Here is a 13,331-nt window from a genome sequence, read left to right as displayed (position 1 = left end):
GGTAATATTGCTGGAGACTATGTTTATGAAGAAATACCTCAAGAGCCTTAGATACTAAAGTCTGAAATCCTTAGTATCTTGGAGCCTTAAATTGATAAAACTCTGTTTCCCTTTACTCATGATGTTTTTGGTCATTGTATTCTTGCAAACAGTTCTAAAGAGACGTGTAAAATCATGGTCACAATCTCTCTCGTGACTCACGGCATGCTGAATGGTTAATCCAGTAGATCTCCAGTTTTGAAACTCCTTTTTCTTTTATCCTGTGTCAATCCCAAAATACTCTGTGGCTATTTTCCTTTGAGCTAATGTAACGTTTTCCTCTAACCTATGACCTATAACCTCTTTACCTCTGACCTAAGCCTCTTGCATGCCCAAATCCTCTTTTATAGGGAAAAAGAGAGAAATGTATGAGCATCCTGTCTTCTGCTTGGCCTCCCAAGTGATGGATTTAACCATTCGTGAGTACCTACCACCTCCTCGCCATGCTGTCCTCACTCTTTCTGTTTTCATTATCTCAAGAAATCCAGATCCAAACCAACTCACTCTCCTTGCTTCAAGTTTTTTAGCATTGGCTTGTCTGTTGGTTCTGTCTGTGAAACCCAGTGTGAGAAGTCCAGTCACTTTTTATCAGCCTAAAATAGGTTAGACAATTAAGCCATTTGTTTGTGATAAACTCAGATTTGTCTTAAGTTTTTCAGTTATTCTCTGTCTGTGACCTGAATGCATTTTTACTTTGCTTGTGTGTAACTCCAATTTGTAAAGTGCTTGTCACTGGTACACAATCCAAAGGTAGCAGCTAGGAGGGGGAACATTGCTTTAGGTGTCAGATAAAGGATATTTGGGGCAAAGTCATGCCTTCTTTTCCATGTTTAAGTCGTCAAAACTGTTACAGGTATGAGATCACACAAGGTGGTCCATTCTCTATGAAAATCAGATCTTATTATGCCTCTTGTCTGTATTCACTCAAGCTGGTACGCTTTTCCTTGTCCTCTCTGGAGATTTTGACCTGTCCTTGTCCTCTAAGCACTGGCTACAACATATGACTTAATTGCCACTTGGAGAGTTCATGTATGTTTCATACCTTGATTTCACATTAAACTTAATTTTACTAATTTTCTATTTGTGCAGCATTTTCCACCTCTATGAAGGAGCCTTTTTTTGCTGGCCCCCACACTTCGGGTGGTGGGAACCTAAGGGCAAATTTTTTTTCCAATATCATGTATCACACATAAGTGGGGGGCATTTTGGTCCACTTGCTCATTAATCCTGCATATGTGTTCTTGTTTCTCTCTCTCTTTTCTCCTTGTTGTGCTCTCTTTTTCGTATAGAAAATCAAAAGGACGCAGGTGAACCAATTGTATATGCATTCTAAACTATCAGGACTGTTGAGTTATATTTAGTTTTTGTTTCTGTTTTTGTTTTTCAATAGCTCCTTAAGGTATGTACTCCCAGAGACTGATATGGAGTTGCAATAATACTTAAGGAGTTAATTTGTGCTGTCTAACTCTATCTCATGCCTATTAAAGGTTGACCTTTTTAGAGTAGAACTTCCGTAAAGGCATAAGCTTTGATGGAACAGAATTCTGGTTTGCTACAGAGCTTCATTTCATCTTTGGTTTCAGGATTCCAGTGATTTGGCCTCATGTGTTTTTTTGTTTTGTTTTCTAAAAGTTACTGATCCAAACTAATCTTTCTTTTCTGTTTTTCATTTCTTTTTTCTGTCTTCTGCCCTATTGAGAACTTTGTGTTCTTTGATGAATGTGTATCAGCCAAGACAGGAAAGTTGTGTCCGTGTTGTTCTTGTGTGTATCATGTGATGAGGCAGAATGGGTGAGCCAGGTGCCTGGACAGGGGCTGTTGCTAGAAGTGTCTTGAAGGCAAAGCTGTTAGAAAGGGTTCTGGCTTTGGAAATTTTCTTCTTCTTTGGTTCCAGAACTTCTGAGCATACTTTGAGGAGGACTCTAACTTAAAACCTTAATAAATATATAGTAGTGACTAATGTTTTGAAATTCTAAAGGATCTCAAAAGATGACTGTCATTTAAGTGAAGTTAACATTGTAGGTCGAGCATATTTCAGATCAATTCAGAAGGCATTTTTGAGCACATGCTAAGCTCAAGGCTAGTGATAAGCATTTGAAAGCACACTATCTTATGTTCAAGGCACAGTACCTTTCTCTCCATGGTAGAAAAGGTATTCATTCAATAAGTCTTTAGTGGAAGCCTACCATGTGCCAGGTACTATGTTAAAAGCCAGGGAATATGCAAATGAGGAGGCCACTGCTGCCCTTACAGAGCATATGTACAAATAGGTGCATATGTCGAGGTTACAAACTCAGCCCACCACAACATGTATTGATAAAGTTAAATGAAGAGAGATGGGCCACTGTTAGCAAACCATGAAAGTCTTCACAAAGGTGGTGAAGTTGGAGCTGAATCTTGAGAGATGAATTAAAATCAGTGAAGGGGATCTGGGGCTGGGGAGTGGAAAGGTCTTCTACCTAGAGGGAATAATCTGTGGAAATATGTAAAACCATATAGCTAACAGAAATGGCTAATGCTTATTGAATGCATACTCTGTGCCAAGTGATATTCTAAGTGTTTTATATGTGTTAGCTCATTTAATCCTCACAACACCTTATGACGTAGGTATTATTATTATTGCCATTTTGGAGATGAAGAAACTGGGGCACAGAGAGGTTAAATAACTTAACACCCAAAATAGTAAATCATGGAGCTGAAATCTTAGCCCAGGCAGAGGCTATACTCTTAGCTACTCTAATTCAAAGTGGCTGCAAAACAGGGTGAAATGATTGGGATGAGGGTGCTGATGGTGGCGAGCGAGGCAGGGACAAGATCTCAAAGGTGTTTCTGTGCCATTGCAATAAAGAGTTCAGACTGCATCTTACAGTTGAGGGTTTCTTAGCCTGGAATGTATGCCAACTTTGGCACGTTTATGGGTTTTTCAGAGGAAAAAGTCCACAGCTCCCACCTCAAAAGATGACAGAGAGCCATTGAAGGTTCTTTAAGCAGGGAGATGGCTTGGTGATTTGCACTCCTGGAAGATCACACTGGCAGCAGTGGAGAGAGTTGAGGGAGGAAGAGGAGGACTAAGAGTAAAACCAGACCTAAAAATGATGGTCAAAGATGGGTTTGAGGTTTGATATGTCCAAGGCCTCTTCTAGACATTTCAGATCTCAGTCACAACCATAATCATAATTTTATCTTTCCTATCCTTTAGATGATTCTTTTTACCCATGCCCCTACTTCCCAGTTTCCTAAAGGGTACAGAGAAGCAGTACATGGATGGGTGGGTATGCACCACCAACTGTATGGAGGTGGCAGGGCACAGCCGGAGCTACACATGCAAACCAGGATAGGGTAGAGTGGTGGGGACTGGAATACGGACAGCCTTTACTCAGGCTGTGCTTTCAGCATCTACAGGACTCTGCAGATGGCATTTTTGTGGGCTTATGCTTTCTGTCTGGTGGCATTATTAGGAATTAAATGTTCAGTTTAATTACAGTAGCTCAAAAAAAAAAAAAGATGCAAAAGGCTGCTACTCTATGAAAGAAAAGCTGTGACTCCTGCAAATGAATTCTTTTATTTTAAATACATTTCCATTTAAATTGTCACACATTCTGAACCCAGCAATCTCTGAGAAAGTCTACACTACTACTGCCATTTTGCCTCAGTTCTTGGCTAAATACTTGCATAATTTTCAAGCATCATAATGATTCCAGTGGAATTTAAGATAAAACACTTTTCTTAAAATATGCCAAGTATTTGTTAAAAGATAGACACACAGACAAATAGATGGGCAGACAGAGATAGTCCACTTATGGGCCTAGGGATTGTGCTAAAGACTTTATATGAATTAATCTTATTTAATCTTTACGTTAGTCTCATAAAGGGAATTTTATCATTGCTACTTTTACAAATGAGTAAAAGGATCTGAGATTCAGAAAAGACATGTGACTTTATCCATGAGGATTTGAACCTAGTTTGTCTAAGTTCAAACACCATGCTTTTTTGTTTCTTTGCACCATACGGCCTTCCAAACTGGCTTAGGTGGGCATTTGGACAGTATCCGTTTATTCAGTGGATAAGGCCAAAAGTACTTACAACTTTTGATAAAGGAGACCACCAAAAAGACAGAGAATTCCTTTCTCAGACCAAAACAGCTCCAAAATCCTTCCATTGTGAAGTTTTCCCATGAGTATTTGGGATTCCCTGAGTTTGCAAAGAACAGAGGACTTTTGTTCTCCCCAGTTGACAGAAGCCTTCCAGAACAGATCAAATTATCAGAAAGACTTCCAAGAAGATTCTGTAGTTCTGTATCTTTTCCTGCCTTCAGCCAATTTCCCTAAAGTCCAAAGCTGTGGAAGGAGAGAAGGAGACAATCAGACTTAAAATATCTACAACACATAGTGCAAAGCCAGCCACCGTGTGTCTGCCTCAAGGAACCAGAGAGAGTGAATCCCATCCCTGGCAAGGTCCAGGCCATTCTAAGATAAGGACCATCTCATGGTTTATGTTTTAGAAACAAGAGACCTAATCTTACTCTTTTTGTCCTTTTAAACAAGAAGAAAAATAAATTAGAGTTTCTAAGCCCAAATTATTCTGTGGAACAGGACCTCATCTACAAATTACAAAAAGAGAGGCAAAATAAATAAATAAATAAATAAATAATAAGAGGGCAAGGAGCAACATGCTTTAGATACCATCATCAAGAAAGATCTCAGAGGAAGAGAACCAGAATGAAACTCACTGCCATCAAGTTGATTCCAGCTTATAGCGACCCCCATTGGGCTGCTAAGGCTATATAAATCTTTACCGAAGTAGACTGCCTAATTTTTCTTCCATGGAGTGGCTGGTGGGTTCATACCACCAACCTTTTGGTTAGCAGCCAAATACCTTATTCACTGTACTACCAGAGCTTCTTTGAAGAAGAGAGGATATTTAAAACATGCCACCAACCAACAACTATGAAACCAATGTCTCTTCTAGCAGAGAAAAGATACGATGCTGATGATAATAACTGCCACTTACTCTGAGAGCTTAGTGTGTGCAGTGATGGTTCCCTGATAGAATTCTCATCTTCCATGAGGACGACCTGGGTTCAATTCCCAGCTAATACTCCCATGCATAGTCATCATCCATCCATCAGTGGTGCTTTGCGTGTTGCTATGATGCTGAGCAGATCTCAGAAGAGTTTCCAGACTGAGATGGACTAGGAAGAAAGGGCTGGTGGTCTATTTCAGAAAATCAGCCAGTGAAAACCCTATGGAGCACAATGGTCTGACCCTCAGCTGATCATGGGGATGGCGCAGGACCCCATGTTTCATCCCATTGTGCATGGGGTTGCCATCAGTTGGAGGCAACCCAACAGCAAGTTACAACAACAATAAGTATTTACATGCATATCATTTCTCACAACAGCCCAGTGAGATGAGTGTATATAATATTACTATATTTTATTGAATCTTAAGCTGCTATCAATTTTAAGATGCATCATTAAATTTTGTAACCCTAAGAATAAACCATGCTGCCAGTCAAATTGTGACACTCCATGAAATGTAAGATGCATCCTGATTTCAGAAATGTTAACCATGTGCTTCTTACACTCAGTGAAATGAGAAATCACTCTTTTGTACGCGGAAATCCTGAAGTAGAGGGAGGTTAAGTAACTTGCCCAAGGTTATACAGCTGGCTAATTTCAGAGAAAGAATTTTAATATGGACCTATCTAACCCAAAACCCACACTTCCAAATTGTATACGATGAAACACTTGTGATTTTCCAGAATAAAGTAATAAGAACAAAGAGAGGCTTCTCAATAATCTAATTCCAGACCTTCATTGGACAGATGCTAAAAGGCAGGCCTGAAGAGAGAAGCTGGTTTCAAAATGAGATGGATAGTTTGTTGTTGTTGTAGTTATGTGCCGTCGAGTTGGACCCAACTCATAGCGACCCCTCCTTGGGTTTCCAAGGCAGTATCACTACAGAAGTAGATTGCCCCATCTTCCTTCTGAGGAGCGGCTGGTGGGTGTATCCTAAATAGAAGCCCTGGGTGGTGCAAATAGTTAAGACACTTGGCTGCTAACCAAAAGAGCTGCAGGTTTGAGTCAACCCAGAGTTGACCTGGCAATCTATTTCCCAGAAAATCAGCATTCAGAACTCTATAGATCATAGTTCTACTCTGAAACACATGAGTTGGAGTCAATTTAATGGCAACTGGTTAGTGTCCTGAATATTACTGAGGAACTATCACCACCTTACCAAGCTACCTTGCCTTACAGCCAAAAGTAATGGGCCTGCCCTAACTGATCCCCTAACTGATCTGAGCTTCCAACATTACATCAGATGACATCCAGAGTCTACATGTCAAAATCATACATGTACAGCACCAAGTTAGAAACAGTTAGAAGCAGCCTAAGCCCTTAGTGTTCGTTACATCAAAAACTTAAATCACCATCTTGGCTGTACCAAGTTTTTTAACCTCTTTAGCCTCACTTTTATCCTTTGTGGAAAAAGGATTGTTTTGAAGATTAAAACATAGTCCAGATAAAGCTCTTAGAACCATGCCTGGCACATAGTAAGCACTTATTACATGTTAGCTATTATTATCTGTTCATTATTATAATTTAAAAAAAAAAAAAAAACTCTTCCATGTCCAAATGTGTAGTATAGATGTAACTATCTGATTTCAGTAGTGGAGCTGAAAGCAGTGCTTGTCAAATTTTAATGTTTATACAAATCCCTGAGGTTCTTGTTGAAATGCAGATTATGATTCAGTAAGTTTGGGGGGAGCTTGGGTGTTTGCATTTTTAACAAAGTCCCAGGTGATGCTAAAGCTACTGCTCCAGGGGTTGTACTGGTTTTCATTTCTTAGATACAACAGGTCATCCTTGTGGACAAAGCCTGCCCCTGCCTTGGGATTCCAAGATACCAAATACATGAATACCATAATGACATTATTTCTTCCTTGTGGGTATAATTTATTTTAATTTAATTTAAACTGTTTTAATTATCTTAAATGTTTTTATTTACATTAAGATACCTAAAGCTGTTCTCATGTTTGGAAGTTTGTTATGCTGATTACTATTCAGCAATTCTACTTAGTGTATTTTTAAGTAACCAGGGCCTTAGGTAAGAGATAAAACTTGCTGTATATTTTATATGCATGGTGCCAACACAGAGCATTTGGGTCTCCATGAAAACAGAACATTGGGCTGGTGAAGATTCCCATCTACCAATATTTGAGGATATGCCCTGGGCCAGGCACTGTTCTAGGCCCATGGAATACAGAATTCCCTGGGAATGGGGAGACAGACATGTATATAATTTGCCATTATTTAGGGCCATAGGTAGAAGGCAGTGGTGGTTCAGTGGTAGAATGCTCACCTCCCAGCAGGAGACCTGAGTTCAGTACTAACCAATGTACCTCGTGCACAGCCACCACCCATCTGTCAGTGGAGGAGTATGTGTTGCTGTGATGCTGAGCAAGTCTCAGTGGAGCTTCCAGACTAAGATGGACTAGGAAGCAACACCTGGCGATCTGTGTCAGAAAATCAGCCAATGAAAACCCTGTGGATTGTACTGCACATGGAATACAGACTGTACTGTGTGTGAAGTTGCCATGAACCAGCAACCAGCTCAAGGGCAGCTAACAACAACAGGCCATAAGTGCTCAAGTAGAGGTGCAAACAGAGGAACTGAGCCTTGGTTATAAAAGTACTAGGGAGCTCTTAAAGGTTTGGGAGTAGAGTCATGGCAGTATCAGATAGTTGTGTGTTTCACAGAGGTCACTGTGCTTTTGCATGGAGAATACACTGCAGAGCAGGAAAGGAACGGAAGTCTGGCTGGGAGGCCGTTGCAACTGTTTAGGTGTCGATGATGAAACCTGAGTCATGTTGTCCACCCCCTCAGCAGGAATGTCAGCACTGTGATCTAGAACTGTGGGTGATAAAATCAAGAGACATTCTGCAAGTAGAATGGACGGCCATGTCAGCCATGCCTGTACAGGGAAGAGTCAAAGATGGTTCCAAAGAAAAGAGCAGAGAAAATGATCCATGATTCATCTAACAGTCTTTATTAGCATACAGTTTATACTCTCCTAGGGACTTAATCACCTGAATGAAAGGAGTGGGGATACAAGGGGATCAGGTATATATAATGGACAGTCCCACTAAAATAGTTAAGTGGAATTTTAACCTTTGTGTCTTCAGTCCAAGCAGCCATCATTTTAGGGAGGCAGGGTGCTCTGGAAAGCATGCAGGGGCTATCTGCTTAACTTTCTGTTCTGACTCTAGCTTTTATCCACCCCACACAAAGTCATAGCAAACAAAGTCCTATAGGCTAGTTCTTTTCAATAAAAAGCATACTTAATACAAACACTGGCATCTTGAGCAGCACATCGGGAGCTGGAACTGGTTAAAAAGTGGGCTTTCCGTCAATCATATCCATCTCTCACAGGCAGTTTCAGGGGCTGGCACCCACTTGCTGGAACCAGAGATGGTCAGGTTATTTGAGGGCTAATTGGAGCCTATCTCGCTCCTGGATGCTTCTCTTCCTTGGCTTAGCTGAGCATGCAGAGGAATTCTCTCTTTGTTTTTCCGCAGTCACATTTAGCTCGCTCTCTGGAAGCCAAGCAGATTTAATTGTGTAAACATGAGCAATGGTAATTGGGTAAATGAAGTTGGAAACCAAGGTATGATGTTTTTGTTTTGCTCTGTGAGGGGGGAAAAAATAGGGAGCATGTTTTTCTGTGGTGGCAAACCTCCCTGTCAGAATTCCGGACAGACAGTTGGCAGAAGGGAATCCCTTTCCGAATTCCTTGTCAAGACCCATTGAGCTGAAGTATGTATCTTCTGCCTCACAGGTTATGGATCAGCCTGGGCGTGCTTCATTATTTATGAGCCACCATATCCAATGTTTCTCCGTATCCACACAGGTTCAGTTGTCAGGGTGTGAATGAGTAGGGAGTTTCCATGAGAATTGCACACTCAGGTAACACACATTCACTGAAAGAGCCAGGAGGCTATGTTACCAGAACTGAGCCTAACTTTAGCCGAGCTGTAGGTGGAAACCCAGATTTAAATAAAATTCAAAACATGGAGCACTTTTTTTTTTCTGTTTTTGTGAAAGGATTGGTAGTTGCCTTCCTTTAAATAGCTGTCATTTGAAACTGATTTTGCTAAATTCTATTGACACACAATCTTACCAAACAAATAATTTAAATAGGATAAGAAATGGATGAAGCTTTTTTTTTTTCCCCAGCCTGCATTCAAAACAGTGAGGTGGTCCAGCAAGAAAAGGATCTCATCAACTTTTGCTTGCAATAGGAGATTCTGCCAGAATATTATATGTATCATTATTTTCCAATCTTTTTTATTATTATTATTATTAATGTCTCTAGAATTCTGCTTCCTATAAGTGTACAGAAAAATTTATTTTCTCAGTTAAAAATTCAAGCAAACCAAGAAGCAAACTTGGCAATGAAGTATGTCCGTCTCACCGTACAGACTGCTTTGTAAACCAGAGCAATTAGAAAAGAGCAGGTCCAGGGTTAATGAGACACTCATTAGAAAGAGAGAATTGTAGATACAGAAAGTGCTCTGTGCCTGTATCGAAGGGGAGGCTATTGTTATAGGATGTTTGCTCTGCTGATATTGTAAACCACATGACAGATGGGTCAAGTGCTGATTATGGTATTCTAACATTTGGAATAGCAAGTAACATATTTGATAAGCTGGCAAGTTTTTATATATGATTCAACCCACAATATAAAAGCCATGAGAATTCCAAATTGAAAATAATTAAATGAGCTGGAAACAATCAGATACCACACATTTTTCCCAAAAAATGACAGATTTTTACATCTTGAAATTCCACAAAGGGAGCAAGAATATTTCCTAGCTCACTTGAACTAATAATGGCCCTTCATCTGCTTTTGTAAAGCAATTAATTCCTGCCATCTCACAGCGTGGAGGCAACAGTCAACATTTGTAGTCATCTTAAAACTTCACAGAGATCTGTCCCATACATTGTTTTATTTGCTCTTATTAGCAAATTTGGAAGGTAGGTGGAAAAGATGTTTAAGATGAATACACTGAAGCATAGAGAGGTTTATATAGCAGGCACAAGACTATGTAGAAAGTTCAGTAGCATAATGAAGATGAAAAGCCAGCTTCTCCAACTCCTGATACTTCAAGTCATACTTCTGGTCATCTGAAAGAAAGAAACATCTATATGTTGACATAGATGTTCTTCACTGTACAAAAGCGTGTCTTCTTTGGTTAGTGATGCTGCTGCCATCATTCATGTATATCCGTCTGGAAAAAGACACGTCCAGTGTTTGCATTCAGCCTCTGTGTCTCTGTAGGGGTGGTGCTGGTGACACTGGTAAGAGTCTTGTTCCTTGTCAAACGATGTTACACCTCTGTAATGTTGAAGTAACGCCGAGAAAGTAGCAGCTCTCCATTTGTGTTTTATCATGTTTGCCTGTCTGGTTGTTCTTTTCAGAGTTGGTCATTTTACTTGTCACCCTTTGTTAAAGTCACGTTGTCTCTTTCCTTTTTTACTGTCTCTCTTCACCTACCTGAGCAGCTCCCCTGCCACCTCCTGGGCCTCCTCCTCCACCCACCCAAATGCAGACCAGCATGTTATATCAGAGGTTCAAAGGCATGCATAGGCCAAAATCAAGTACTGTAAACTTCTATCATTCCTTTACTCAGCAGCTTTCTAGTTTAGTTTGCTTTTCTTTCATGTTTCTTCTTGAAATTTCTGCTTGGACTATTAAGCTGAGGCTCAGGCTCTCGAGTTTAATGCTGTAGGTTTTGAGAGACTCAAAAGAGAGCATTTATTTCCAAATGTCCACATTTTTTTGTCTAGCTATGTCTGACATATGCAACATTTTCAAATCTCAATGTCAGCACAAAATAACATTGTTGTTGCATAACATTTTGCATGACAATTTTTTTCTATGTTATGAGCTTCAATTCTGTTGTATGAAACGTTTCCTAAGTATACAGTATTTTTAGTACCCTTTCATCAGTGCTCCAGCTGGTACAAAGTTGGGGGATAGAAATATCTCAATACATTTTAAGACAGAAGAGTTGACCCCCCAAAAAAAAAAATTCTAAGTATAAATTTCTCAACCTCTGTTGGGGGTAGGGAGGAGTTGCTAGAGAATTTTGCACAATATTTTCTTTAAAGACAACATCTTAGAGAAGTCATTTTTAGTGCTATTTTTGCCATTTAGCTAGCAAATTAACTATGCAAATGAAGAAGAAAATAGTGCTGTGTCTCCATAAAGTGGCTTGATCTACAGATAATGGAATAGCAGCTAATTAATAGTAAATGAAAGTCTGGTTACATGGGTTAATTGGCAGATCAAGCATTCTAGATTAAAGGATCCTTAACCTGCTTACTTTAATGGTTGCATGTTAAAGTAAAATTGGAAAAGGTTTTATTAAACATACTGTCTGTATATATACATCAAGCAAACACATATCTGCGTACATGTGCACATACTCATAAAATGGCTGTGTGCACATATACACTTTATGTGTATATATTGATCTATATTGTACTCAATCTAAGAGTATTGTATATTAATACAAATCTTCAGATGATCCTAGGTTGAGCATCTTGGATTTCTCCAAACGTCAAAATCATTCACAGTTTATAAATAAAAGTGCATAAAAATATTGGTGGAAATTATTTCACTTGTACATCCTGTGTCATATGCAGCTAGAATTTCCCTAGATTTGGTGAGTATTCCACCCGCAAGGACAATGCTCTCTACTTATAAAGCAAGAGATATCAAAGATGTGCCTCAAGCAGGATTTCTGCAGATTTGTATTAATGTGCAGGCTTGTCTGGTTATTAGAAAAATGTATGTAAGTGTGTGATGTGTGTTTGTGGGTGTATGTGTCGAATGGGTAATAAGCATAGGATGAGGAATTTGCAAATTGATGTGTAAATGTGAATATCAACTAATAAAAAATAGTAACCTATACATATTTACTATCAAAATGCAAATGCCTCACTCTACTCATATTACCCAAACATATATACACAGTATGTTTGTAGAAATGCCTCGAAGTCTATTAATGAAATTATGATCATCTATTTATGAAATTATAAATAAGCCAGGTATCCCAAAAAGCCCGGAAATCAATCTTGTCACTCATCCTTTCTCCCAGGAGTTAATGTTCTGGACCAGGCAATGAGCTGCCAACCCCTAAGCTTGCCACATCTCCCTACTCCAGGTGTCGGGTATTCTCTGTCTCATCCTACCTTTGTACCAGAACCACTTCTAGACAGATTTCCACCTGGGCATAGTATTGACCTGAATCCAGAAGGCCTGTTTTTACACCATCCATCAATCCTTGTTCAAGTGAAATTTTGAACATGTGGGTAAATCCTGCCCAGTCTCATCAGTCACATTTAGCTCCCATTGTTTGGAACACTCTTTGCATAGAGTTTCACTGAATTTTTTTTTTTTCATTATTAAATTCTAATTACCAATGATCTGATATATTCTTCACATATCTAAGAAATTCACAAAGGGAAATTATGAAGGCCTTTTTTTAAAATTGGCAATTTATTATGATTTGGTTTCGATCTACTTCTGAAAAGTCAGCCATTGAAAACTCTGTACAGCGTAGTTGTGCTCTGACACACATGGGGTCACCATAAGTTGGAGTAAACTCAATGAGAACTAGTTATGATTTAGTTTAAACTCTCTTCCTCCCTCCCCCAAAAAACACATGACTTCCTATGAAGGATCAGGTAATCTTCTCTACCAAGAAAAACCCTGAAGCCAACACCTGTCTGCTTCACATGAAGAGAGAAAAATAAGGTTTAGAAGCCCTTTTGCACATATATATGCCTACCTTTAGAACTGCACCAAATGATCATCATTCCCACTCTACTCATGCACTCTAAATAGCTGTGAGCCTTCAAGGTTTGAAGGATGCTAAGCAAGAGATAGAGGATCTCTGGTGGCATAGTGCCTAAGGCATTGGACTGCTAACCAGAAGATTGGTGGTTCAAACCCACCAGCTGCTCCATGGAAGGAAGATGGGACAATCTACTTCTGTAAAGATTTACTGTCTCAGAAACCCAACAGAAGTTGCTGTGAGTTGGAATCGACTTGATGGCAGTGAGTAAGCAAGAGATAAAGGAGTCCTGGGGTGCAACAATTAAGAAAGATAGGACGATCTGAGTGCATGACAATTGCAGGCTAGGAAACCCTATGGGGAAGTTCTGTTCTGTCACATGGGGTCACTATGAGTTGACAATCTTCTCGATGGCATCTTACAC

At 39.6% G+C, this 13,331-nt stretch overlaps 1 protein-coding gene across 1 annotated transcript in view; it reads left to right on the top strand.

Annotated features, from left to right (window-relative positions):
- The window catches only part of CADPS (calcium dependent secretion activator), a 741,642-nt gene that overhangs the window by 592,196 nt on the left and 136,115 nt on the right, over positions 1–13,331 (top strand). The window contains exon 18 of the mRNA XM_042780468.1: positions 1,329–1,346. Within this exon, the coding sequence (XP_042636402.1) occupies positions 1,329–1,346 (18 nt within the window). The remainder of the gene's footprint in view (positions 1–1,328; positions 1,347–13,331) is intronic.

This window comes from Orycteropus afer, unplaced genomic scaffold, assembly GCF_000298275.1.
Source record: "Orycteropus afer afer isolate SDZICR_OR568_19922 unplaced genomic scaffold, OryAfe1.0 scaffold00041, whole genome shotgun sequence".
NCBI classification, from domain to species: Eukaryota; Metazoa; Chordata; class Mammalia; order Tubulidentata; family Orycteropodidae; genus Orycteropus; species Orycteropus afer.
This window is presented reverse-complemented; position numbering and strand designations above follow the sequence as displayed.